At 39.4% G+C, this 24,245-nt stretch overlaps 1 protein-coding gene across 3 annotated transcripts in view; it reads right to left on the reverse strand.

The window, feature by feature from the left end:
• Nucleotides 1-24,245, reverse strand: part of LOC126161547 (neither inactivation nor afterpotential protein C) — a 388,525-nt gene that overhangs the window by 43,699 nt on the left and 320,581 nt on the right. For 2 of the 3 annotated variants that reach the window (XM_049917478.1, XM_049917479.1), the window contains exons 20-23: nt 23,838-23,981; nt 22,849-22,905; nt 13,976-14,109; nt 2,767-2,966 (exon numbers count right to left, since the gene is read on the reverse strand). In XM_049917478.1, coding sequence (XP_049773435.1) covers nt 2,767-2,966; nt 13,976-14,109; nt 22,849-22,905; nt 23,838-23,981 — 535 coding nt within the window. The remainder of the gene's footprint in view (nt 1-2,766; nt 2,967-13,975; nt 14,110-22,848; nt 22,906-23,837; nt 23,982-24,245) is intronic. The other variant, XM_049917480.1, reaches the window with a different exon arrangement.

Raw genomic sequence — 24,245 nt, forward strand, 5'->3', positions numbered from 1 at the left:
AACATCTGGAAAGACACCAGTTTCTAGAGAGAGTTTGAAAATTTGTGCCAACAGTTTTGCTATGTGATGAGCACATGCTTTTAATATGAAATCAGGTACTTCAACAAGGCCACTTGACATTTTATTGCTTAATGATTTAATTTCACTTACAATATCATTGGGATTTGTTTCATAAACATACATAGAGTCATCCACAATCACTGATTTGCTGGAGAAACTTGGGACTGGTCCTTTAGAATTTACTAGAATGAGGTCTTCAGCTAGTGAACTGAAATAGTCATTGAATTTTATCATGGCAGATTTTGGGTCTGTGACTTTTGAGCCTTCTTGTGTTAATGGAACATTCTTTTTTTTCTATACAAGTTTCCTTCCTTATAGCTCTCCACTTGGTTCTCATTTTGTTAGATGAGTTCCTTATCAAATTGTTATTCCAGATTTGCTATACATACACTTTACATTTGCTATACATACACTTAATCAGTCATGTATCTTTATACAGTTACCTAGTGAAGTAGCACTGCAATTAAGCAATTGGATTTGTATTTGGTAAGAAACATTTCAAATCCCTGTTGAGGGATTAAATTTTAGACAGTTTTTCTAAATAACATCAGCTGAATGTTGTGATGCTTGATTTTAGAGAGACCATGGATGAAGTCCTGTCTTTTCAAACTCCAGTTCACTTTGTACTCCTTCTTTAATAACAATGTTGGTGTTGAGTGTTTTAAGCCTTGATCTTCCTTCTTTGAAAAGATTGTTTTTATTTATAATTTACTGTCATCAACAGTTTGTCTTTCAAATAAATGCTGTACTTACATTTCAATGGTAAGAAGATGTAATTTGATATAAAGGGAAGATGTTGTTAATGTATTTAGTTATTTGGCACGTGGTTAATATTATTCTATGCATGCAATGCATGTAATTTTTCTGGTTTCTTTCTTCAGCCAAAGAAATCGTGTTTGTACAGCTGAAGAAACCCTCCCTCTACACCCTTTCCCACACATATATACACATGTATCTGAAAAGTCCATGCAGCAAAGCGAATGAAGGCAAACATATTAAAGAAATGGTAGACATTATTTACTAATTGAGGTTTTTAAATTATACTCATAGAAAATTGATTTTGATAGCTGAGTGTGCATTCCATGTACACTGACAATGTTAATAAAAATTTCTTGTGCTAGAAATGTGAGTATAAAAGAAAAGAACATGCATAAGTTGGTCATTAAGTATAATTATTTAGCAGCTTGGATTTTACATGTCCTTGAAACAATTTAATTTTTTTTGTAGAAAAAGTGTTTCAACTTAATTGATTTGTCACTGAAGAAAATTCAATAGTATTGTGAGGGCATACTGAAACATAATGCCTCTGAATTTTTTTATGTGAAGAGTCTTAAGCTTTTTAAATAAAATGAACATTATTAGCATTCCACATCTTTAATCTTCATGTCTACATATTTATTTCTCAACACATTTCAGCCTCTGAGAGACCAGTTTGTTGATACTGTCACTGTAGAATGTTTGACTTTGTTGACAGAGCCACAAGCCTCACCTCTGTCTGCAATACTTCATCTCTATCAAAGTGAAGTCATCAGAGGTGTTCTTTAAGTTTTGGAAACAGATGAAAATTGGATGAGACAAAGTTGGGACTGTACGGAAGATAATTGATGACAGTGAACCCACAATGTTGGATTGCTGCAGATTTCGCAGCAGTCATGTGTGGTCTGACACTGTAATGCTGACTCGATGTGAGGATGAATGCTTTGAATTTGAAACTAGAATACAGCCCTCTGTTTCTCATGCACCAACATAACTATGTTATACACCACCATGTTACACATTGCCGTTTGGAGCCTGCTAGTGGCAGATGGCTGCAGATGTGAAGACACAAAGCAAGAAGATGTAGAATGTTAATAAGACTTGTTTTATTTAAAAAGCCTACATGATACCGGACAGTGCTGATTTTGCCAGGTGGGCTAGGTTGTGGTGGGGTTTGTGGTGGGTGGGGTGGATAGAGGGACAGAGAGGTGGGAGGCAGAGAGAGGGACTGGAGGTCAGTGGCTAGCCACTGGGAGGGAGATAGTCACTTTGCTGGATAGAAATGCTGGACGGAGGGGTGGCAGGTACATGGGCTAGGCATATGACGTACAGTTGCCGAAGCCAATGGAGTGCAGCACATACTGAAGGTGACAAGGAAACATAAATTGGAAGTGGTAACAGGGCAGAGGAAGGGGAAACTGTTGGGAGGAGAGTGTGGAGGCAGTGGATTACTGAAGACTGGGGCTAGGACAATTATGGCAGCAAAGGATGTCCAAGACTCAATCTCCTATGACTCACTGTCCTCATATCCTCCACCTAACAGTTCCCCTTCCTCTATTATGTCACACATTCAAAGAAGAAAGTTTAGGACTTAAAACACACAAAACCAACATTGTTATGAAAGAAGGAGCATAAAGTGAACTGGAAATGGATGAGACAGACCATGAGCCATGGTCTCTTTAAACACAAGCATCCTAGTATTTAGTTGAATTATTTTGAAAAATATGTCTAAAGCTTAAATGAGATGTCTCAACAGGGATTTGAAGTGTGTTATTCCGAAATACACATAAAAAATTTGGATGCATTACTTTTTACCAAGCCCTCATTATACCACATGTTATGCAAATTTCGAAGTTAGTAGTGGTTGTCACACTTAAATCATTAACTGATTTTGTACCAAAAACACAGACTACAGCAACTCCTGTATCTAACTACTGATAATTTGCATACCTCATTGGGGCAGCTGGATCACACATGAATGATGTATCAAAGAAATTGAGATCAGCCAGACGGAAAGGCAGTTTCCATACAGTAGGCTGAGGTTTGCCAAGTTCAATAGTTGCTCTGCTTCCTGGATCTATATGATTCAGTTGCACAGACAGTGCTGTGTTGGCAATTGTACTCATTGCATTTTGATTGTACAGGTGGACCTAAAAGAAAAAAAATTCTTTCTTAAAGACAATTTCATAGGCTCAAGGAAGGGGGAAAGCTAGTAACCAATAATTATTCGATAGGCACGCACAAAAAGGAAGAAGCTTGATATCTTTTAGGGAAATCTACACACACACACACACACACACACACACACACACACACACACATATATATATATATATATGACTGTCCATACATGGTGCTGGCTTGATGAACAGTGCCAATGCTGCATTTCGGCAGGTGGACAAGGTTGTGGTGGGGGCTGTGCTGGATGGGGTGAGTAGAGGGAGAAAGAGATGGGAGACAGGAAGAGGGACTGGGATGAGTGACTAGTGGCAAAAAGGGAGAAGCCAGTTTGCCAGTTAGGAATGTAGGAGGGAGGGATGACAAGTACATGGGTTAGGTGTAGGATGCATGGATGCTGGAGCCTGTGTAGTGCAATGCATGCTGAAGGTGATGTGGGGACGTAAATTGGGGAGGGTGGCAGGACAGAGGAAAGAAAAGCTGCTGGGTGAAGTTTATAGGGACAGTAGGTTACTGCAGATTGAGGCCAGTATAATTATGGCAGCAGAGGATATCCAGGGCTCAATCTCCTGTAACCTACTATCATCACATCCTCCACCCAACAGTTTCCCCTTCCTCCATCCTGTCACACCCTCCAAATTCATGTCTCCACATCATCTTCAGTGCGCACCACCCCCTACCGGCCCTGGCAACCATGCATCACATCCCTAGCCCTTGCATTTGCCACCCTTCCCTCCCATGTTCCTATCTGGCAATCTGGCTGGCCACCTCCCTCTAAGCTACTAGCCACCCATCCTTAATCCCTCTCTTTGTCTATCACTTCTCTCTCCAATTACCCACCACATCCTACACAACCCTCTCCAAAACCTAATCCACATGCTAAAATGCAGCAATGGCATAGTTTGTCCAGTTGGCACCATGTAGAGGTATAGGTGTGCATATGTATCTGTTTTTTCTGCGTGTATTTTACTCTAGCCTGAAAAAGGTAGCATGTTTCCTACTTTTGGTGTGTGCCTACTGAGAACTAAATGCTTCTGCTTTTTGGTGAGTGGTTTCCTTTTATCTAAATTTTTTTGTATTCCATTTGAGCTTCCCCACAACATTTAACTGATAATTATAAATGGCAATGATAAATTGAAATGTGTTGTTTCATTTGTGGATGACAAGTCATACATTACATTCTATATAGAGTGAGCAGCATCAGAAGTTTCTTTGGCTGCTAAATTCATCAGCTTGATAATAATAATAATAATAATAATAATAATAATAATAATAATACAGGACACATATACTACAGTATTTTGGTCATCTGCCTGTAAGCTGCACAGCTGTGCTTAGTGTCAGTGCTCAGCCACTATCTTGCATTTTTGTTCTTGTGGAAAGTTGGAAAATTTAATGAATGTCAAACACTGACTAAACTACATCAGTACTTGTTTTTCTTTTCTTGATTTCATATTTTGTATCAGGGCTGAAGTCTTTTATGGCAGTTGCCTCTGGCTTTTACTGGGATCCTGGAAGCCCCTGCACCTTCAAATGTGTCTGATCTGGTTGATACATTCTTATACAAGTATGAACAGTGGACAAAAATGGGGCTGAAAATCTTTAGATGGAAGTTGAATGTGAGAACTGACCACTGATTTTGGGAACACAACTCATCATTTACAACAAATTCTCAAAACTGATTCAAGTCCTCTCATTTGGAACCAAGTCAAGGGCTTAAACTATAAACTCAAACAATAGACCAATTACAGTTTCAAAAACACCTGTCAGTTCCTAGGCAGTATACATGATGCCAATCTGGATGTAATTAGAGGCAGTTTAAGATTCCTGATAATAGTCTTGTCATGAACACTGGTTGAATAATACAGAATTGGTAATAGTTTATATGTATTGTTTTCTAAATTGTTGTTTATGAAGTACATGGATGCTGCAGAGTGCCATACATCCAAAATTGTCAGCTCACATAATTATTCTGCAATTGTATCAAATGCAAATTTCCTGGTCTCTGTTGTTGGGTAGAGAATTGCAGGGATTGGCTAGGTGTTCACTAAATACAGGAAGTGAATACCCAGGTGGCAATGCATGTGCAGTAAGCACACTGAAGGAGAGGGTGGGGGTTTGAGAGTGTTATAGAAACCACATTTTAGGCCCAATGATGAAGTGTAAGTCATGTTCAGAGTGAGAAGTAGTGCATCACCCACATTACTTACACAGGGAAACATTCGTCCTTCCAGGACAGAAAGTAGTATGGGTGGATGTCACACACACACACACACACACACACATGACACAAACACACACACCACACACACACACACACACACACACACACACACACACACACAGTCACACATACTCTTACATAAAGCACACAAAATTTGACATATGTCAGTATATAAATTAACTTTTTTTTCCTCTTTAGCTATAAAAGAGGTTAAGAGGGACGTCTCAAAAGTTCTTGATCTTGCCCAGAGACTGTAATGCAACTTACATGAAGGACATCCAAAAAGTATACACACATTGGAAATCATTGAAAAGTGTATTACATGATTTTGGAAGATGGGTGTATAAGAGTGTGTGAAATTGCTAATGCTGTAGGGATACTGAAGGAACATGTTGGTCATATAATGCACAAAGAATTGATCATGAGAAACCTTTGCCCAAGATGGGTGCCACATGCACTCATTGTGGATCACTTTCTGAAAAGTGCTTAGTGCATTCTAAAAATATAGAAGCGACATTTTGCATCAAAACAAGACAGTGCATGAAACATGGATTCACCAATACCTGCTCAAATCCAAACAGCAATCTTTGCAGTGGATAGAAGCTGGTTCTTTAGCTCCAAAGGAGGAAAGGATGATAGAATTAGTGGGAAGGACCATAGTGTTGGTGTTTCGGGATGCAGAAGGAATTTTGTTGATTGATTATCGTGAAGTAGATAAAACCATAACTGAAAAGTACTACTTTCAACTTCTAATGCTGCTGTAATCTGCCAAATGATTCCTTGGAAAGGTGTTTGTCCCCTTGTGTGTTTATGTCTGCTTTTGTGTATGACAGTGATGTCATACTCGTGAAACCTCAGTGAACACAGTGGATCCTTCAGGCTAGTCAACCAGCATAGAGAATGGAGGTCCATCACAGTGGTGAATGGTTTGCCAGATAAATACAGTCAGAACTTGTTGATGACTTGAAGAACTGCAAGGCTTTCTTTGTCATTTGTATAGTAGTTCAGCTGAAATTTGGTGAGAACTCTAGAACTGTAAGCTATCACCTTTTCAGCACCTTTCTGAATTTGCACTAGAACTGCACCTATACTGTAACCACTAGTACTGGAGTCATGTTCTGTATCAGAATTCTTGCCATACAATGCTAGGATTGGAGAAGGTGTTAGTACCTTCATAAGGACAAGAAACGATGCAATAGTTCTTGCAGGGGATGTGCCTTGGTACAGAAGTCCTTTATGTATCCCTATTAGTGTGAGCATTTTCTGACAAAGCTCCTCACATCGCATATATGCCAAAGAGTCAGAAAATTTGTGAATGATCTCATTTCCTCTGGATCAGGACGAACACCTTTAGAATTCAGAAGATTCCCCAAGATTTTTATTTGTTGGGCAGTGAACAAGAACTTCTTTAGATTCAAGCAGAGGCCTGCTGTCTGAATGCATTTCTTCAAATGTTTTTAAAAATATGTCAATGTCATCCAGACAGCAATGACACAGTGTCCATATAAGGTGTGGAAGAAGGTTGCCCAAGGAAGTTTGAAGATGGCTGGAGTGTTACACAGTCCAAACAGCATAACTTTGAATGAATAGAGGCCATAAGGAGTTATGGAGGTAGTCTTTTCCCAGTCAGCCTTGTCAGCTTTGATTTTCCAGTAGTGTATCTGAGTTGAAAAATGCTTTGCTCCTTTCAAGTAGTCTAGAGTGTTATCAGTGCATGGCAATGGATAGAAACCTTTTTTCATGATTTAGTTTAGCCATCAACAGCCAATGTTGAAATGTCGTTCTTCTTCACAAAGACTACAGGAGAGAACCAATAACTCTCTGAAGATTCAGTGATGTCACCTCACAGCACCTTTTTCATTTCCTCACAGATTATCTGTTGTTCAGCTTGTGACACCCTTTACAAATGCTTTCACCAAAGTTGATTTGGTGTTTTACCATGGGCCCCTTGGCTATTTTTTCTCAACTTCAGATCTGAAGGCATCAGAAAATTGACACAGAACAGCTAACACTCACAGATGTTGCTCCTCAGTTGGATCAGATCCTATGGGTAGCTTGACAGTTCAATAGACAGCTGTGTTGTCCGTAATGGTAGTGGAGCATGATTATTCATCAATGGCACTAAGCTGCCATTCCTGGTCTGGTTTGGTTGTCCCTAAGGACAAACTTTTATGAATGTGTTGTGGCTGCTCATTACAATTAATGATCAAAAGTTCTCCTTGAACACCTTCAATGCTTATGAACATTGTTGACATGTAAATTTCGTTTGTAAGCCTGGTTAACGTTTTGCAGCTGACAAAAGCTTCACAGCTCAGCTCAGCACATTGATTGACAACTCAAAATCTTCTCAATGACAACTGCAGGAAAGTAACATCTTCAATGGCAAACAACTACCCAGAGTAATCTTTGTTGTGTGTGCTTGTTGAAATAGCTTCATCAATTTGGTGCTCTGACCTTCCACAGTCTGTTTCTGGTTTTGGTGTCTGCAAGAAGTCCCATACAGTCATAACACTATGACTATGTTCTGCTAAAACAACAAATTCCTAGGGCTGTGTTCTGTTATTGCTAGTTATTCTTGCAATATGTGTTCCTTTCAGATGGATGTATTTCCCATTTGCAACTTTCAGCACAATTTCTTTCATATTACAGAACACTGTCAGCAATAAGTGTTCGACATTACAGGAAAGAAAGCACTGAGAGAGTCAACTAGCGACCAGGAAGCTGGTCAACAGCGATGTCAATAAGGTTTCCTGAGATCTTAGTGACTGTCTTTCATGAAGGACTTTCATCTGGAGCAGCCTCACCACCATAGATGGTCACCTCTCTGAGTTTTCCTGAATTTTGTTGCTAGAAAAGTGGTTGGTACTTCTGTACAGTGACTGCGAATGGCTATGCCATGGTAGTGATGATCTTGTCATCTGTAATTGTGTGCAGTTAACTGGCATGAAAGGAACTGTTGTGAAGATTGATGTCTGGTAGAGAAGCAGTCATCATAAAGTCAATGCCTTTCTCAGGAGTGGTGAACAACATGTTCAGGGTATCTACAGTGGAAACACACCTGCATGTTGTGCTCTGTCCTCCAAACACCTGGTTCTGTGAGTCACTATGCTTGGCAGAGGAGTTGACTGTACTGGCACAGGTAAGATTATGGGTTGTTGTATGACAGTTATGGCATAAGTCCAAGTTGGTCGAGTTCATTCTTGCTACAGCATTCAACTGGTTGCAGAGACTGGTTATAGGGTTGACACAACACTTCTTCAACATTTTCTATTACCTCCTGATGTGTGGGGTTGACATTCATGGTTACTCTCTCTTCCTTACTTGGTCCAACAGTTCTGGTTGCCATAAAATGTTTTATCTTTCATTTGACTATGTTGCATATGAGAAGGCAAGATAGTGGTGGTCTTCCATTGCTATCAGAGGGGTTACAGTTGGAAGCTGGTCATACTGCTTTCATCTAGCTCTTCTTCTGTAGCATTTTCTTTATGTTCTGGGATCATTTGATGAATTCCTTGGTTATTGTGACATCCTTTACAAGAAGAGCTCAGCACATGTCTTCTGCAATCCCTTTAATCAAGTGTGAGATTTTGTCAATTTCTGTCATATTCACATTCACAATGTGACATAGGACCAAGGTATTCTGTATGGAAGACTGTATCATTTCCCCATGATGTTAGCCCCTGTTCTTCAATTGTTCTTCTGCAAAATGGACTTGCTGCTGTTTATCACCGAATGTTTTCTTCAGTTCAGTTTGGAATTTATCCAGCTATTGCTTCATTGGTTTGAAACAAGTGCAGGGCTGGCTGAGTCATCCAAGTAAAAGTGTACATTTGTCAAACATATCACATCATCCCTTTTATTGCATTTAGTGACTCAGCATCTCCAGAAAATGGTGTTGTATTCCTGATGTGCAGCTGACTTGTTGCTGTTTTGGAATCCATAGATGTCCTGAATATATGGACCTTGGGGATGACATACTGCTTGTATTCTTGTTCATGTCTGTATACACAATTGTTTTATGTTGCCTAGTTATAGCCCCCATGATGTAGATGTCTTGAAGCTCAAGGTATCTCCAGCAACCAATGTCATTTGTAACTACACTCAAATTAAAATCTGAAAGCATATCACTTAGCACTAAAAGCATATCTGTCATGAATATCAATGTACAGCCAGAAAAGAACTCTCCTGGATGGAAAGTGCTGGTATTTACATAAACATAGGATATTCCAAACTCTACAAACATGAGACATTTCAAGGACCATCCACAAATTGAAAATACTTAATAACAAATAATTGTTGGTGGTCAAGTCTAAACTGATTATCTTTAGCACATCAGTCAGTGACATTAACCAATATGCCACATTGCATGCACCATAGCATGTGGCAATGTTAATTAACAGTGGGTGAGATTCTTATGCTCTATAAACAGGTCCTCCTCAATACACATCTAATCTGTGTCTCATTATATTTATTCTGGCTAAAGGTAACTTCAAGGTGAGCTAACACAGTTGACAAACTTCCAGGGTCTGAGATGACATAGGTTCTTTGAACAAAGGTATTAAGTACTGCTTCATGATGAGCTGGAGGGTGACAGCTATCTGCTTGGAGATACAGAACAATATGAGCTGGCTTCCTATAAATACCATAAATTCCAAAATACTATCATTATTCCTCTTGAAAACCCATTTGTCAGTCCTTCAGGTCCAAGTAGTACCTGTGTATAGAGCATGAATATCACACTCACTCACAACAACCAAGCAACTCTGCAATTGCAGAACTTCAGCTTCATATCAGTCACCCAACAAAATACAATAACATGCACGTGACCACAGCCTCTGGCAGTGGAAGCCAGACTACAAGCAGCAGCATATGATGGGAGAAGTAACTGGGTGGGGCTAAGGGGGAGGCTGGGCTGGGAGGGGGAGAGGTAGCAGGGTAGCAGTGGGGGACAGTCAGTTGTAGCTAGTGGAAGTGTGCAGGGAGGAGGTAGAGAGAGGTTGTGTCAGGAGGTAACTCCTTGTCTGCAGCTAGCTGCTCTATCCTCTCTCCACCTCATCCCTGCACACTTCCACTAGCAGCACTTTACCATCCCCCACCCATTACCCTTCTATCCCTCCCCCTCCCCCTCCCCCTCCCCATTCCAGCTGTCTCCTCTTTACCCCTACCCAGTTGCCTCTCCCATCATGCACTGCTTCTCATAGTTTGACTTCAGCTGTGTGTGTGTGTGTGTGTGTGTGTGTGTGTGTGTGTGTGTGTGTGCAGACAGGGCGTCCCATTTATCTTGATCCCCATGAATAACTGTTTGTCCAGAGGCTAATTACAAAATGTTTCAAGCAAATGTTCTTTAGTTGTCAGGGGGACATCAATCAGCAAGACTGCCTTTGTTGTAGTATTGTTTTTACAAAGATATGAACTGCAGTATGTCTTTTTTAAATGGCACCCTGTATTTTTTATTTGGTAATTCATTTCCTCTCCTAAAGACCTATTCAAAAATGTATCGCATTGTACCATGCACTAAAACACAACGTTATTAATTACATAACACAACATTTATGTTGATGCTCCCAGTGCTTAGTGCAAGTACTTGGGGTAATGGAAAACATCCATGTGCTGATGTTGACAGAGGACAAATGTAAACATAAGTAGAATGCACACCCATCATTCCATCAACCATCATCAGTTGCAGAGTTCTGTGAGTAGAATGTACACCAGCAAAGAGAAGGTAGAAATGCTACTCATCTATGGGGAATGTAAGTTAGCAGAACAGTATTTGCAATACTGTTTTCTTATGTACAGGTGCATTTAGTACAGTAGTTTAGTCATTTTAAATACTGTTGTGTAGAGTAGGCATACAGTAAAGGCTGTTCTTCCTACAAACTGTATCGACATAACGTTTCTTTTATTGCTGTTTTTGAAGGTAGGTGAAATGCTACGCAGGCTACTGTACAGAGGGTGATATCCTGACAAGACCCACCTTCCCAATGGATGCTTTCTCATCTTGTCATGGTGCTTCAGGAAATGGACAGTTTCAACCCATGACAATGCAATCATTGTAGCACTCGCACAGACGAAGCTACCAAAGTTACTGTTCTTGCTTCCGTTGCTATGAATCCACATGTGAGTACACGACAGCTTGAACACAAGACTGGCATTGCTAAAAAAAGTGTACATCATATTCTTACATGTCATCAGTTCCATCCTTACCTTATACACCTACATCAAGAATTGCATGGAATGATTTCCAAAATCGTGTACAGTTCTGTCAGTGGGCACAGCAGCAAATCCTCACCAACCCGAACTTCTTCTCCAATGTTCTATTGACCAATGAATGTTCCTCCTCAAACAAAGGACAGGTAAGTGCAAGGAATATGCATTATTGTTCCAGCGACAACCCACGATGGCTTAGACAGTGGAGCATCAGTATCAACGGAGAGTTAACATCTGATGTGGGATGCTTGGTACTACAATTATTGACTCTTATTTCATCAATGATAGTCTAAATGGCACAGTGTATGCCAACTTCCTCAGACAAATTATTTCTCCTCTTCTTGATGAAGTGCCACAAAGAACCAGAATGCTTATGTGGTATATACACTATGGATGCCCAGCACATAATGCCTTGCATGCACATCCTGTTCTGAACCGAAGGCATCCAGCCAGATGGATTGTTCGAGGAGGTACAGTTACTTGGTCTGATAGGTCCCCTGATTTAAATCCTCTGGACTTTTTTCTTTGGGGATGCATTAAAGATGTTGTCTATCACGATATTCCAACAACTCCAAAGGACATGCAGGAACGTATCATGCTTGCTTGTAATTCTCTTCAGCAGGCAACACTGGAAGCAGCAAATAATTTTTTCATTCAATGAGTGCACCATGTATTATTGTCCAGCATCACCACTTTGAACACCTTTGAATGTTCTGCTCCTGGGCAATAGTGCAGGAGAGTCAAAGTCAGTTTTGTGTTATGTTTTTACTTGGTTTTCATTTGTTTTCTGACAACTCCAGCAAGTGTCCAGCTCAAAGTCAATGTTGTGTTATGTAATTAATAACATTGTGTTTCAGTGAAAGGTACACTGTGACACTTTTATGAATAGGTCTTTAAGAGAGGAAATGAATTACTGAATCAAAAATATAGGGTGCCATTTAAAAAAGTCGTACCGCTGTTCACATCTTTGTAAAAAACAAAGCTACAACAAAGGTGATCATGCTGAATGATGTCCCCCTGATGGCTAAAGAATATTTGCTTAAAACATTTTGTAATTTGCATCTGGACAAACAGTTATTTATGATGTTCAAAATAAATGGAACACCCTATCTCTCTCTCTCTCTCTCTCTCTCTCTCTCTCTCTCTCTCTCTCTCTCTCTCTCTGTGTGTGTGTGTGTGTGTGTGTGTGTGTGTGTGTGTGTGTGTGTGTGTGTGTGTGTGTGTTGTCTTTTTTCAACAAAGGCCTTGTTGGCTGAAAGCTCATTTTGTGACAGTCTTCTGTTGTCTTTATCTGTGATGCAGCATCTCTGCTACATGGTGAGAGTAGCAACTATCCTTTTCATAATATTGTAAGTGATGTTATAATAGAGACAAAGGGTTTTGCTTAAATGTTGCATGGAATCCTGCTCTCTCTTCCTAGTCAAACAACAGGGGCACAGAGTTAACACTATTTGATAACCCACTGTTGGTAAATATTTCATTAATGATAATAGTTCTCCTAGGATATCTCTGGTTGTGTGGTGGCACTAATTGTTTGCTTATGGTGCATGTTGTCTTTCTGCATACACCATCTTTTTTTGTGATTTGTATATCCTCAACCACTCAGGCTTTAAGTTTCCAAGCACAGTGATCTCTCATTCATTTGTACCTTGAAAAATGATGTGGTGTTCACCTGTCAAAACATTCCTACAATCTTCTCATGTCCAAGTCTCCTCATGTTCAGAGTACAAAGGGTGGTGACACAATGCAGGTGCAAATTATCTGGCATGTTTGGTTGCAGTCTCTTCCTGAAAATTTCCAGTAACTGGACACACCCAACAGATACCATGTACTCAAAGCCTGCTTCATCTATAGGCATGACTTTTTACTGAACTAAAAGTAAGCTGGCCTTAGGATGAAATTTTAATCAACATACTGCACAGATGTGGGAATAGTGAAATACCATTTTGGTAACATTTAGCCAGGGAGATAATGATGTAACACTTCTCATTTCCATTTACAAGAACTGAGAAAGTATGTTACCCCAAACTGTCCACAGTGACTTCCAGTCCTTGAGGTGCTAGAAAACATTCTCCAAAAAGGTTTATGTTTTGAAAACCAGTACAGAAATGTCAAAAGATAATTTTAACATGAAGGAAATGTTGTGCCAGATTCATAACTAGCCCCAATTGATCATAAAGGTATCACAAATCATTCAAATAAACTAGATATGTTCAGTTTGAAGACAGACGTCAAGACTAGAATTGTCCAACTAAGTACAGGCCATACCAAATGGAATGACCTAAAGTATAATTGACAGCTTCTCAATTCTCCTTTCTGTGATAGTGGATTCATGAAGACACAATGGTACACATAACTGAAAATTGCCCTCAGCAGAGATATCCTGCAATGCTTTAAGACTTTGTAGATAACGCCCAACTGGCTGAGTTGCTAGGGGCAGATCTGTCATAAAAACCCTCTACATTGTATATTTGTCTATTTATGTTTTGTAAATAACAGTTTTTCTACCTACTAACTAAATGAAAATATAAAAAAAAATAATGTACTGACCTGTTGGGAGAAATACACTAGGTCTTGATGTTTTGCCGCTCGATATAGAAGAAGAACCTGGAACATTGACTTGGCCTTCCATTTTCTGCAGTACTGCCTTATGAAGAGTGCTGTCTCCTCTTGTAATTTATCTGCTTTAACAAAAGACAACAATTAGTTTATATTAAAAGAGATTCACAGTAATTTATTTATTACTGTGAAGCAGCTATGTATTGGATAACAGGTAATAAAAGAAATGTGTTCTCAATTTGACATGTTGAATTGCAGACAGGCACAACCCATTGCTTTTGGCCAAAACCTTCTTCAGTAAAGAAAACACACTTACATTCACTCACACAATCCAGCACACCTCACGCAACCTGACCACCACCTGCGGCAACTCTGACTGCTCATTGTGCCTGCCTGCAACTCAACATGTCATCTTTACAGTGAGTAGCGATCTATCCTTTTCCTTATATTATTGATGTTCCAATGTGGAGCTTCCATTGTTTGTTTGCTCATGTTCTGAATGTGCAGTTGAGGTTACCACAGAGGAAACAATTGAGAAAATCCATGGCGTGGTAATGCAAGATTACTGAATAAAGATTCATGAGATTGCTGAGATCATAGGCATCTCAAGTGAGTGAGTGCATAATAGCCTGCACAGAGAATTGGCTATGAAGAAGCTTTGTGTGATATGCAGGGCTATTACAAATGATTGAAATGATTTCATAAATTCACTGTAGCTCCATTAATTGACATATGGTCATGACACACTACAGATACATAGAAAAACTCATAAAGTTTTGTTCGGCTGAAGCTGCACTTCAGGTTTCTGCCGCCAGAGCGCTTGAGAGCGCAGTGAGACAAAATGGCGACAGGAGCCGGGAAAGCATATGTCGTGCTTGAAATGCACTCACATCAGTCAGTCATAACAGTGCAACGACACTTCAGGACGAAGTTCAACAAAGATCCACCAACTGCTAACTCCATTCGGTGATGGTATGCGCAGTTTAAAGCTTCTGGATGCCTCTGTAAGGGGAAGTCAACAGATCGGCCTGCAGTGAGCGAAGAAATGGTTGAACGCGTGCGGGCAAGTTTCATGCATAGCCCGCGAATGTCGACGAATAAAGCAAGCAGGGAGCTAAACATACCACAGCTGACGGTTTGGAAAATCTTACGGAAAAGGCTAAAGCAGAAGCCTTACCATTTACAATTGCTACAAGCCCTGACACCCGATGACAAAGTCAAATGCTTTGAATTTTCGGCGTGTTTGCAACAGCTCATGGAAGAGGATGCGTTCAGTGCGAAACTTGTTTTCAGAGATGAAGCAACATTTTTTCTTAATGGTGAAGTGAACAGACACAATGTGTAAATCTGGGCGGTAGAGAATCCTCACGCATTCGTGCAGCAAATTCGCAATTCACCAAAAGTTAACGTGTTTTGTGCAATCTCATGGTTTAAAGTTTACAGCCCCTTTTTCTTCTGTGAAAAAAACATTACAGGACACATGTATCTGGACATTCTGGAAAATTGGCTGATGCCACAACTGGAGACCGACAGCATCGACTTCATGTTTCAACAGGATGGTGCTCCACCGCACTTCCATCATGATGTTTGGCATTTCTTAAACAGGAGATTGGAAAACTGATGGATCGGTCATGGTGGAGATCATGATCAGCAATTCATGTCATGGCTTCCACGCTCTCCCGACTTAACCCCATGCGATTTCTTTCTTTGGGGTTATGTGAAAGATTCAGTGTTTAAACCTCCTCTACCAAGAAATGTGCCAGAACTGCGAGCTCGAATCAACGATGCGTTTGAACTCATTGATGGGGACATGCTGCGCCAAGTGTGGGAGGAACTTGATTATTGGCTTGATGTCTGCCGAATCACTAAAGGGGCACATATCGAACATTTGTGAATGCCTAAAAAAACTTTTTGAGTTTTTGTATGTGTGTGCAAAGCATTGTGAAAATATCTCAAATAATAAAGTTATTGTAGAGCTGTGAAATCACTTCAATCATTTGTAATAACCCTGTAGGTGCTGTGACTACTCACAGTTGACAAAAAGTGCATTCAGCACATCGTTTTGTCAGCTGATTAGGTGATAGCCACTGTCTTTAGCATTGCCAAAGAATAATCCTCATAGACAACTTGGAAGAAGGCAGAAATGTAACTATACCCTACATGCTTCATTGTTGGATCATTTCAAACCAAGGATGGCTCTTTCATCAATAATGCACCATCCCACACATCAGCAATAGCAATGGTGAAAGTGCATGAATTGGGCTTTGAAATTGTTCCTCAACCAGCCTATTCACCTGACTTAACTCCAAGAGACTTCTTCCTGTTCCCTAACTTGACTCTCATCAAATGAGAAAGTGATAGTTGCACTCAATGAGTATTTTGCAGATTTTGACACAATCTAGTTTTTTGACTGGATTAAAAAGCTGGGGAATCACTGGACCAAGTGTATATCCCTCGAAGGAGGCTATGTTCAGAAGTGAGGTGAGTTGTCCATGAAACAAATATTTTTTCTTGCTTTTTTACCAGACCTATGAAACCACCCTCATATACATGAATTTGCTAGTGGCTGGGGCAGACTTCTGGCAGGCCATTATTGGTGTTATAATTTGTATGTGTTCTGTGAGGTTCTGTATTAGTTTACTGAAATTGAAATGTTTTCATTACAGTCTTGCTGCAGTTGAGTATACATGTTTTGTGTGCTAGACCATACTATGAATATCTTTCAAAGTTTGTTCTATTGTTGGCCTCACAGTACCACATGACTGCACATATATTTCTGCATATACACTGTGGTGATGAGAGTCAAGGGACTATGACATGCATGTATATGGATGGTGGTACTATTATGTTTTCAAGGCATAAAAGGGCAGTGCATGGGCAAAGCTGCCATTTGTGCTCAGATGATTCCTGTGAAAAGGTTTCAAATGTGATTATGGCCACACAGCAAGCATTAACAGACTTTGAACACAGAATGGTAGTTGGAGCTAGACGCATGGGGCATTCCAATTTGGAAATTGTTAAGGAATTCAATATACAAGATCCACAGTCTAAATAGTGTGCCGACAATACCAAATTTCATACATTACCTCTCATCATGGACAATGCAGTGGTCAACAGCCTTCACTTAATAATTGAGAGCAGTGGTGTTTGTGAAGAGTTGTCAGTGCTAACAGACAAGCAACACTGAATGAAATAGCCACAGAAAGCAATGTGGGATGTTTGACAAACATATCCATTAGGACAGTGTGGCAAAATTTGGCATTAATGGGCTATGGCAGCACAAGACTGATGCAAGTGCCTTTGTCAACAGCCTGACATTGCCTGAAGTGCCTCTCTTGGGCTCGTGACCATATTGGTTGGACCCTAGACAGCTGGAAAACCATGGCCTGGTCAATGAGCCCCAGTTTCAGTTGGTAAGAGCTGATGGCAGGATCTGAGTGTGGCTCAGACCACATGAAGCCTTGGACCAAAGTTGTCAACAAGCTGGTGGTGGCTGTGTTTACATGTAATGGACTTCACTGGTCCATCTGAACTGATTATTGACTGAAAATGGTTATGTTCAGCTACTGGGAGACCATTTGCAGTAGTGATGGAATTTTTATGGATGACAAAGTGCCAAGTTATTGAGCCATAGTTGTTTGCGATTTGGCCACTCAGATCGTCCAACATAAAATGCACCAAACATTTATGGGACATAATTGGAAGTCAGTTTGTGCATAAAATGCTGCACTGGTAACACTTTTGCAGTATTATGGACAGCTATGGAGGAAGAATGGCTCAAAATTTCTGCAGAAGACTTCCAATGACTTGTTGAGTCCACACCATGTCAAGTTGCTGCACTCTGCAGACATGATATTAGGAGGTATCCCATGATTTTTGTGTAATCAGTCACTGAGCACATTTTTTAAAAAAAACTTATCACACATATTTATATTATTAACACCAAAACAAAATAATACATTGCACTTACTAGTGAAACCACAGTGCTCATATACTATAACCATCCATCCACACAGTGTACATGTCAACTCTCACTGACCCAGACTGCTTGTATATAATCAATAACAAAGCTAAAAATGTACCAGCAATGACCAGCTACATTCTACAGTATGTGTGTGTGACCTGTGCTTTCTTCCAACTATTGGGCACTTTTTTTGTTTGAGGGATCTACAGTAGATGACAGTTAAAAGAGGGCTAACTCAGCTGAAAATTTGATGTTGAATGTGATAGGGATTCTTTCAGGCCATGGAGCTTTGTACAATTTCAGCTGTTTTTGGCACCACTGTAGTGGTGCAAGAATTAAACTGGGGCAATAGCCCTGGATTTTCGTTTGTAAAGAAATGTTTGAAAATTGAGTTTAGCATTCCTCCTTTTGGTTTTCTGCTCTACTTTTCAGTCCCTGTCTCATACATTAGTGTCTGGACACTGACCTTGGTAACACTAACAGCCTTTGCATATGACCAGAATTCTTTTGGGTTTTGTGAGAGTTTCTTCAATAATATTCTGTTATTGTAGCCACTGTAGGCTACATACATTGTCCTCCTGTCAGCCAAACATGCTTCATATAGCACTCCCTATCTACAGTCCTATTTTTTACAGTTATTGTGAAGTAGTCTTGGTTCCTTTAGAGATTTCTTTACAGTGGCTATACCATGAGGGGTCCCTGCCACCATGAACTGTTCTGTTAGGTATATATCTATCAAGCGCATGGTCTCTTATTCTTGCAAATCTAAGACACAATTCTCCTACAGGCTCCTTTCCAGAGCTAAATGTTTCAACTTCCCTTCTGACATGCAACACTACTGCCTCTTTATCTAATTTGTTGAAAATCTTACTTCAGTCCATTACCCTACATTCCAGTGTCTTTGTTTTACTCTTGTTGATGCTCATCTTATAACTGCTTTTCAAGAAACTATAGGTTCCACTCAGCTGCTCTTCCAATTTCTCAATGACTTTGACAGAACTGCCATGTCATCAGCAAACCCTAAAGTTTTTGTTTGTTCTTCCTGAACTTTAATTCCTTCTCCAAATTTTTCTTTGGTTATCTTTACTCTTTGCTCACTGTACAGGTTGAATAACATAGGTGATAGGCTACAACAGTGTCACACTCTCTTCTCAAATGCTACTTTCCTTACATGTTCTTCAATTTTTATAACAGCAGTCTGGTTTTTGTGCCTTTCACTCTCTGTGTTTTATCTCTGTTACCTCCAAAATTTAAAAGAGTGTATTACAGCTAAAACTGGCAAAGGCTTTGTCTGACTCTAAAAATGCTGTACATGTAAGTCCATCTTTCTTTAATTTATCTTCTAAGATAAATCATGGAACCAATATTGCCCTGTGTGTTCTCACTTCTCTAGAACTCAAAATGAACTTCCCCAAGATCAGCTTCTACCAGTTTTTCCATTCTTCTGTAAATAATTCATTTCAGTATGTTGCAACTTAACCTATTCATCTGACAGTTCAATAATATTCACACCTGTTAGCATCTGCATTCTCTGGAACTGGAATCATTACATTCTTCTTGCAGTCTGAGGGTATTCCACCTGTCTCATATATCTGGTGCACTAGGTGGAATAGTTTTGCCATGGCTGGCTCTCCGAAGGATCTCAATAATTTTGAGGGAATATCATCTACTTCAGGGGCCATGTTTCAACTTAAGTCTTGCAGGCTTTGTCAAATTCTGTGTGGATTGTCATATCTCTCATCTCAGCTTCATCTAATTCTTTCCTTTCTACAATATTGTCTTCAAATTCATTTCCATTGTAGACCCTTCTACATATTCCTTCCACCTTTCAGCTTTCCCTTCTTTGTTTAGTATTGGCTTGCCATCTGTGTTCTGATGTACTTTTGCTTATGATACAAGCAGGATTTCAGAGATCACATGTCTGTGCAGTACACAGACCTGCTTATAGACACCATCTGTGGCTCCCTCTGGTGCACTCTGGTGAGTCACTAAAGAAACAGTATTATTGAAGTGATGGCAAGTACATGCTCAGTCTATTCTGTAAACTGTGTTACACTTGTCCATTCAATGTGTTCAGTGCTACATGCTACCTGTACTTCACTGTATCTTACATTGGCTCTGTAAAGTACTAAGTCCCATAAATCATGTTTGTTCTTGCTAGAAAAAACTTGGTGATGAGTGAGGGTTATATTTTCCCTGGATATTAGTGGCAGTGCTAAGTCACCCAATGAACATCTTGGTGGAAGAAATACTCCAACATATCTCTGCTCAATAGCAAGCTTTCATGGTACAACAGCAGGCTCCCAGCATCACTCTCAGTCAAGTGGTATCTGCATATTTGCAGCATGTTACTCTTCCATCAGTGCAACCATCACCCTTACTGGCATATTATGAATTGGCTGAAGATTGGGACTCCAATGAGACATTGTTATGCCAAAATTTCCAGGTTTTTCATGTGGGTGATGCAAACCTGTATAGGACTTTCTGCATTTCCTGGTTTTTGCTGCACTTGTATCAGTTGTGCCAACTTGCATCTTTGCCAGAAGCAACTAGCATTTCATTTGATGAAATGTGCAAACTTCTCTCAACCTATTACTGTGAAAGAAGGCATGTCATTGTGATGGGTGTAGAATTTTACCATTGTCAGAAATTCCCAAACCAATCTTAAAAGGCAAGGTCTGCAGAATTACACAGGCTGGGTCTTCATAAATTTGTCATTACTACCCACCATAAATCCTACACTGATCATATGGTGCATGATTTTATTATTCATCTGGCCCCAAATGGGGAAGTATGTGAAAAAGCACTTCTTGTGAGGATATGACACTTATGGATGTGATCAATATAGTACAGTCCTTTGAAGTGTCATGGACTGCAGGCGATCAGATTCCTGCGTGGGGGAAGGTATTGGAAATCACTCAGTCAATCCCCATTAGGCACAATGCAAGTGATCACGATGATGGGCAACCTGTTGCAGCAGTACAACATTCAGCTCAGTGTCACATGGGGCAGCATTGGTTATGACCACAGCAGCAACAGGCTGTATCATAACAGTGGCCACGAGACCCCCTTCCATTTTGCTTGTATTCCTTTGTCCAACATGAGCATGCTGCATGCCCTAAACATTGGACTGATTGCAGGAAGTTTTGAAAGAAAGTCCATATTGCATTGGTTTATAATTCCTCTTAAAATGTGGTAGACCCAGTAATACTGATGGACATAAACTGTATCTCAAAATGACTGTCTTCCTGAACAAACTTTTTATTGATTTGTGTTGGTTTAATAAACACTAAAAGTGAAAATGGACATAGGAGATGCAATGACTTTAGTAAATGCACAAATGTACATAGACATGGTCTCCCCTCCCCTCCCCTCCCCTCACATAGGTTTCACAGAAACTGGCTAGCTACAATAAACAGCAGATTCCAAACCTAGGCCAGTTCTCCACTCCTGTATCTTACAAATCTGTTGTTTGCCCTCTCACCTTCCTTGTTGTGGATCATTCCATACCACAGACCTGTTCAGGTTAGATGCATTTAATGCTTTCAGTTTCTGCATTGCCGATGAGGTAAATTTAGTGTCAGATCAAGTTCCATATCAGCAACTGGAGTCTCTCTGCTCCAAGTTTTCATTACAGTTTTCCCCTGGGCTCAGCTGTGCTTCTGGTCTTCATGCACACATTACCAAGAAAGAGTCTGACCACTCTCATTTTTTTGGGCATGGAAGGTGCCTGTCACATTGTGTGACTGTCAAGACCAAATTACACCATTTGTAGTTGATGTCATTTGGCCTATTTCTTCCAGTGACTGGACTACATCACTTGTCGTCATTCAGAAACTGATAGGTAAGCTTCGCTGTTGCAACTTCAGTGTCATGATAAATGCACAGTCTGTGATAGATACATACATTTTACCCTGCCCTGATGAGTTGCTCATCAGTAATAAAATAAACTTTCATTGCATCGCTCTGTTGCTACATTCGAGTGCTGCCACACAGTAATGACCCACTTGGAACATTAAACAGTGTAGCTGCATAAGAGCTCCACCAAACACTTATTCAATTACTAATTGCCTCATAGGGAACTGCCTCATTAGGGGGTTGTGCTGTTAGTTCAGATTTTGGGTCAGATTAACATGTAATCAAATAACAGTTTTCCTCAGTAATGTCTTTTGACATGGTGGAGCAACGTACAACACTGAGATTCAAGACAAACACTTAAAGAGCTGATATGCATGTGCAATTATCCTACAAAAAAAAATAAACATGCTACCTCAACACAAACAAAAGAAAAAAACACCACATCAAAAACTATAAGTAACATACTAAATAACTCACCATTTAGTGATTCTCATTTGGAAATGACAATGAACAGAAAAATAAAAAACATTTTGCTGTTTGTAGCTGGAGACTGTGTAGTAGATACAATGTTACCAGCATAAACAACTACTAGCCTCATGTGAGGTGTACCAAAGGTTTCCTTAGAGGTTAGTGTGTACCAACAATTTTGTGGAAAGGAAATAAACAAATAAATCCGTTGAAGATTGCACAAAAAGTGCTGCAACATGCCTGGGCAAAAACAAAACTATGGAACAGTGTTGTGCATAAGCTGGAATTCCTCTTCAATCTCCACCTTAAATAATGCAATTCACAAACTATTGTTTGCTATGGGAAAAATGCATTGCTTTGTCCATAACCATTAAAAGCTATAGGCCAACAGATTTGCCAAACCAAAATATTATTGAACAAATAGGCCCCTACCTCAGATGGTTTTAATAATTTCAGTGTCTGCTATCTAAGAGAAAAGTTACTTGAATATCTTTTTTATTTATTTTTTACTTTCAGGAGGGTGTCATGATAAATAACAAAACTGTGTGTTTGGAATAAACTTTTGTTTCCTTACCTGGTTTGCTTTTCTCCTTTTGCCCCATCTGTTTTCTAACTTGGTATCCACGGAATTCTGTTGAAAGGATGACTTATTACTTTTGTGTCAGTAATACAGAAAATTGTTTATGGATCTCTTTACACATGTAATAGTATAATCTCTCAAAACATTAAAGCAGAATTAAAATATGGGAAAAATTATACAGCTAATCATCCTCATAACAGAAGTGGATCCTGCAGTGGCTGACCATAGTAGTATAAGTGCAAGTAAATGCCACAATTAAACTTTTGAGGCCAAAAAGTATTTTTTCAATGAAGATATAAAAATGGCAGATTGAACAGAAAAAATGGTAAGGAACAAACATATGTTATTTTGACTTTCTCATTACAGCATAAAAAACTTGTTAAATTAAAAACAGATTCATCTTATTTCACTATATAAAACTCAAAACTCGAGAGCAATTTTAGCACGTGTATTATAAATTATGACAGAAAATCATTTAGAAGTCATAGTAAATGGGCAAGTAGCATTCAGATATTAAGAACAAATAATGTACATCACCATAGCACTGTACTTCAGAGTTTTAATTAAATAGCAAATATAAAGCCAACTACAATAAGGCAATTATTGTGCACCAGCACACCTTGTCCATGGAACAATGATTGACAAAGACAAAGCTAAAATATTGACACAATAATATAATGAATAGTCACAAGATTAGTCACAGCCAGTACAAGGTATTGTTCCAGCATGGAAGTTGTCACTGCTTCAGTTGCTCATCAGTGATCAAACTGCCTTAAAGCAATCCCAGTTGCTTGGTATGGTAGAGAAAAGTGATATGTATTGAATAACAGGATAACAGCTCACTCAGCCTAAAATATGTGATGAAATGAGTAAAAGAAGAGTAAGCGCAAAAGGGAAGGAACTGGTTGATGAATATGAATGTATGATTTTAGTTTTTAAGTAATGTTAGTATAAGTGTTAATTCTGAATACTTGTGGACTTACGTTTCTGTATTACAACAGCTGCTTCCTCTTGTGACATTGCAGCTTCCTTATCACTTTCTGTTTTATCCTTTCCACCCTTTTTGGCATCCTTCTTACTCCCCTTTTGTTTCTTGTGTTTCTTTTTCCCAGAATCAACATTGTCTTCTGAAAAAAGAAATGTATGTCAGTGGTATTGCTGTTATTCTTAATGACATCCTTTTAATTCTGCTCCACATAAGAATTTTCTTTCAGATCCAGAGCTTTTTAAAATTATTTTCTCTCTGTGACAGAAATATTAAAAAAACTTTTATAACCAATGTTATATATATATTGTAAATGCAAATATTTGTGTGTGTACGTGTTACTTCTTTAATCTTAGACAGATTTGGATGAAATCTGGAATGGCGATAGCTTATACCCTGAATTAAC

Source organism: Schistocerca cancellata, chromosome 2 (genome assembly GCF_023864275.1).
Source record: "Schistocerca cancellata isolate TAMUIC-IGC-003103 chromosome 2, iqSchCanc2.1, whole genome shotgun sequence".
In the NCBI taxonomy this organism is placed as follows: Eukaryota; Metazoa; Arthropoda; class Insecta; order Orthoptera; family Acrididae; genus Schistocerca; species Schistocerca cancellata.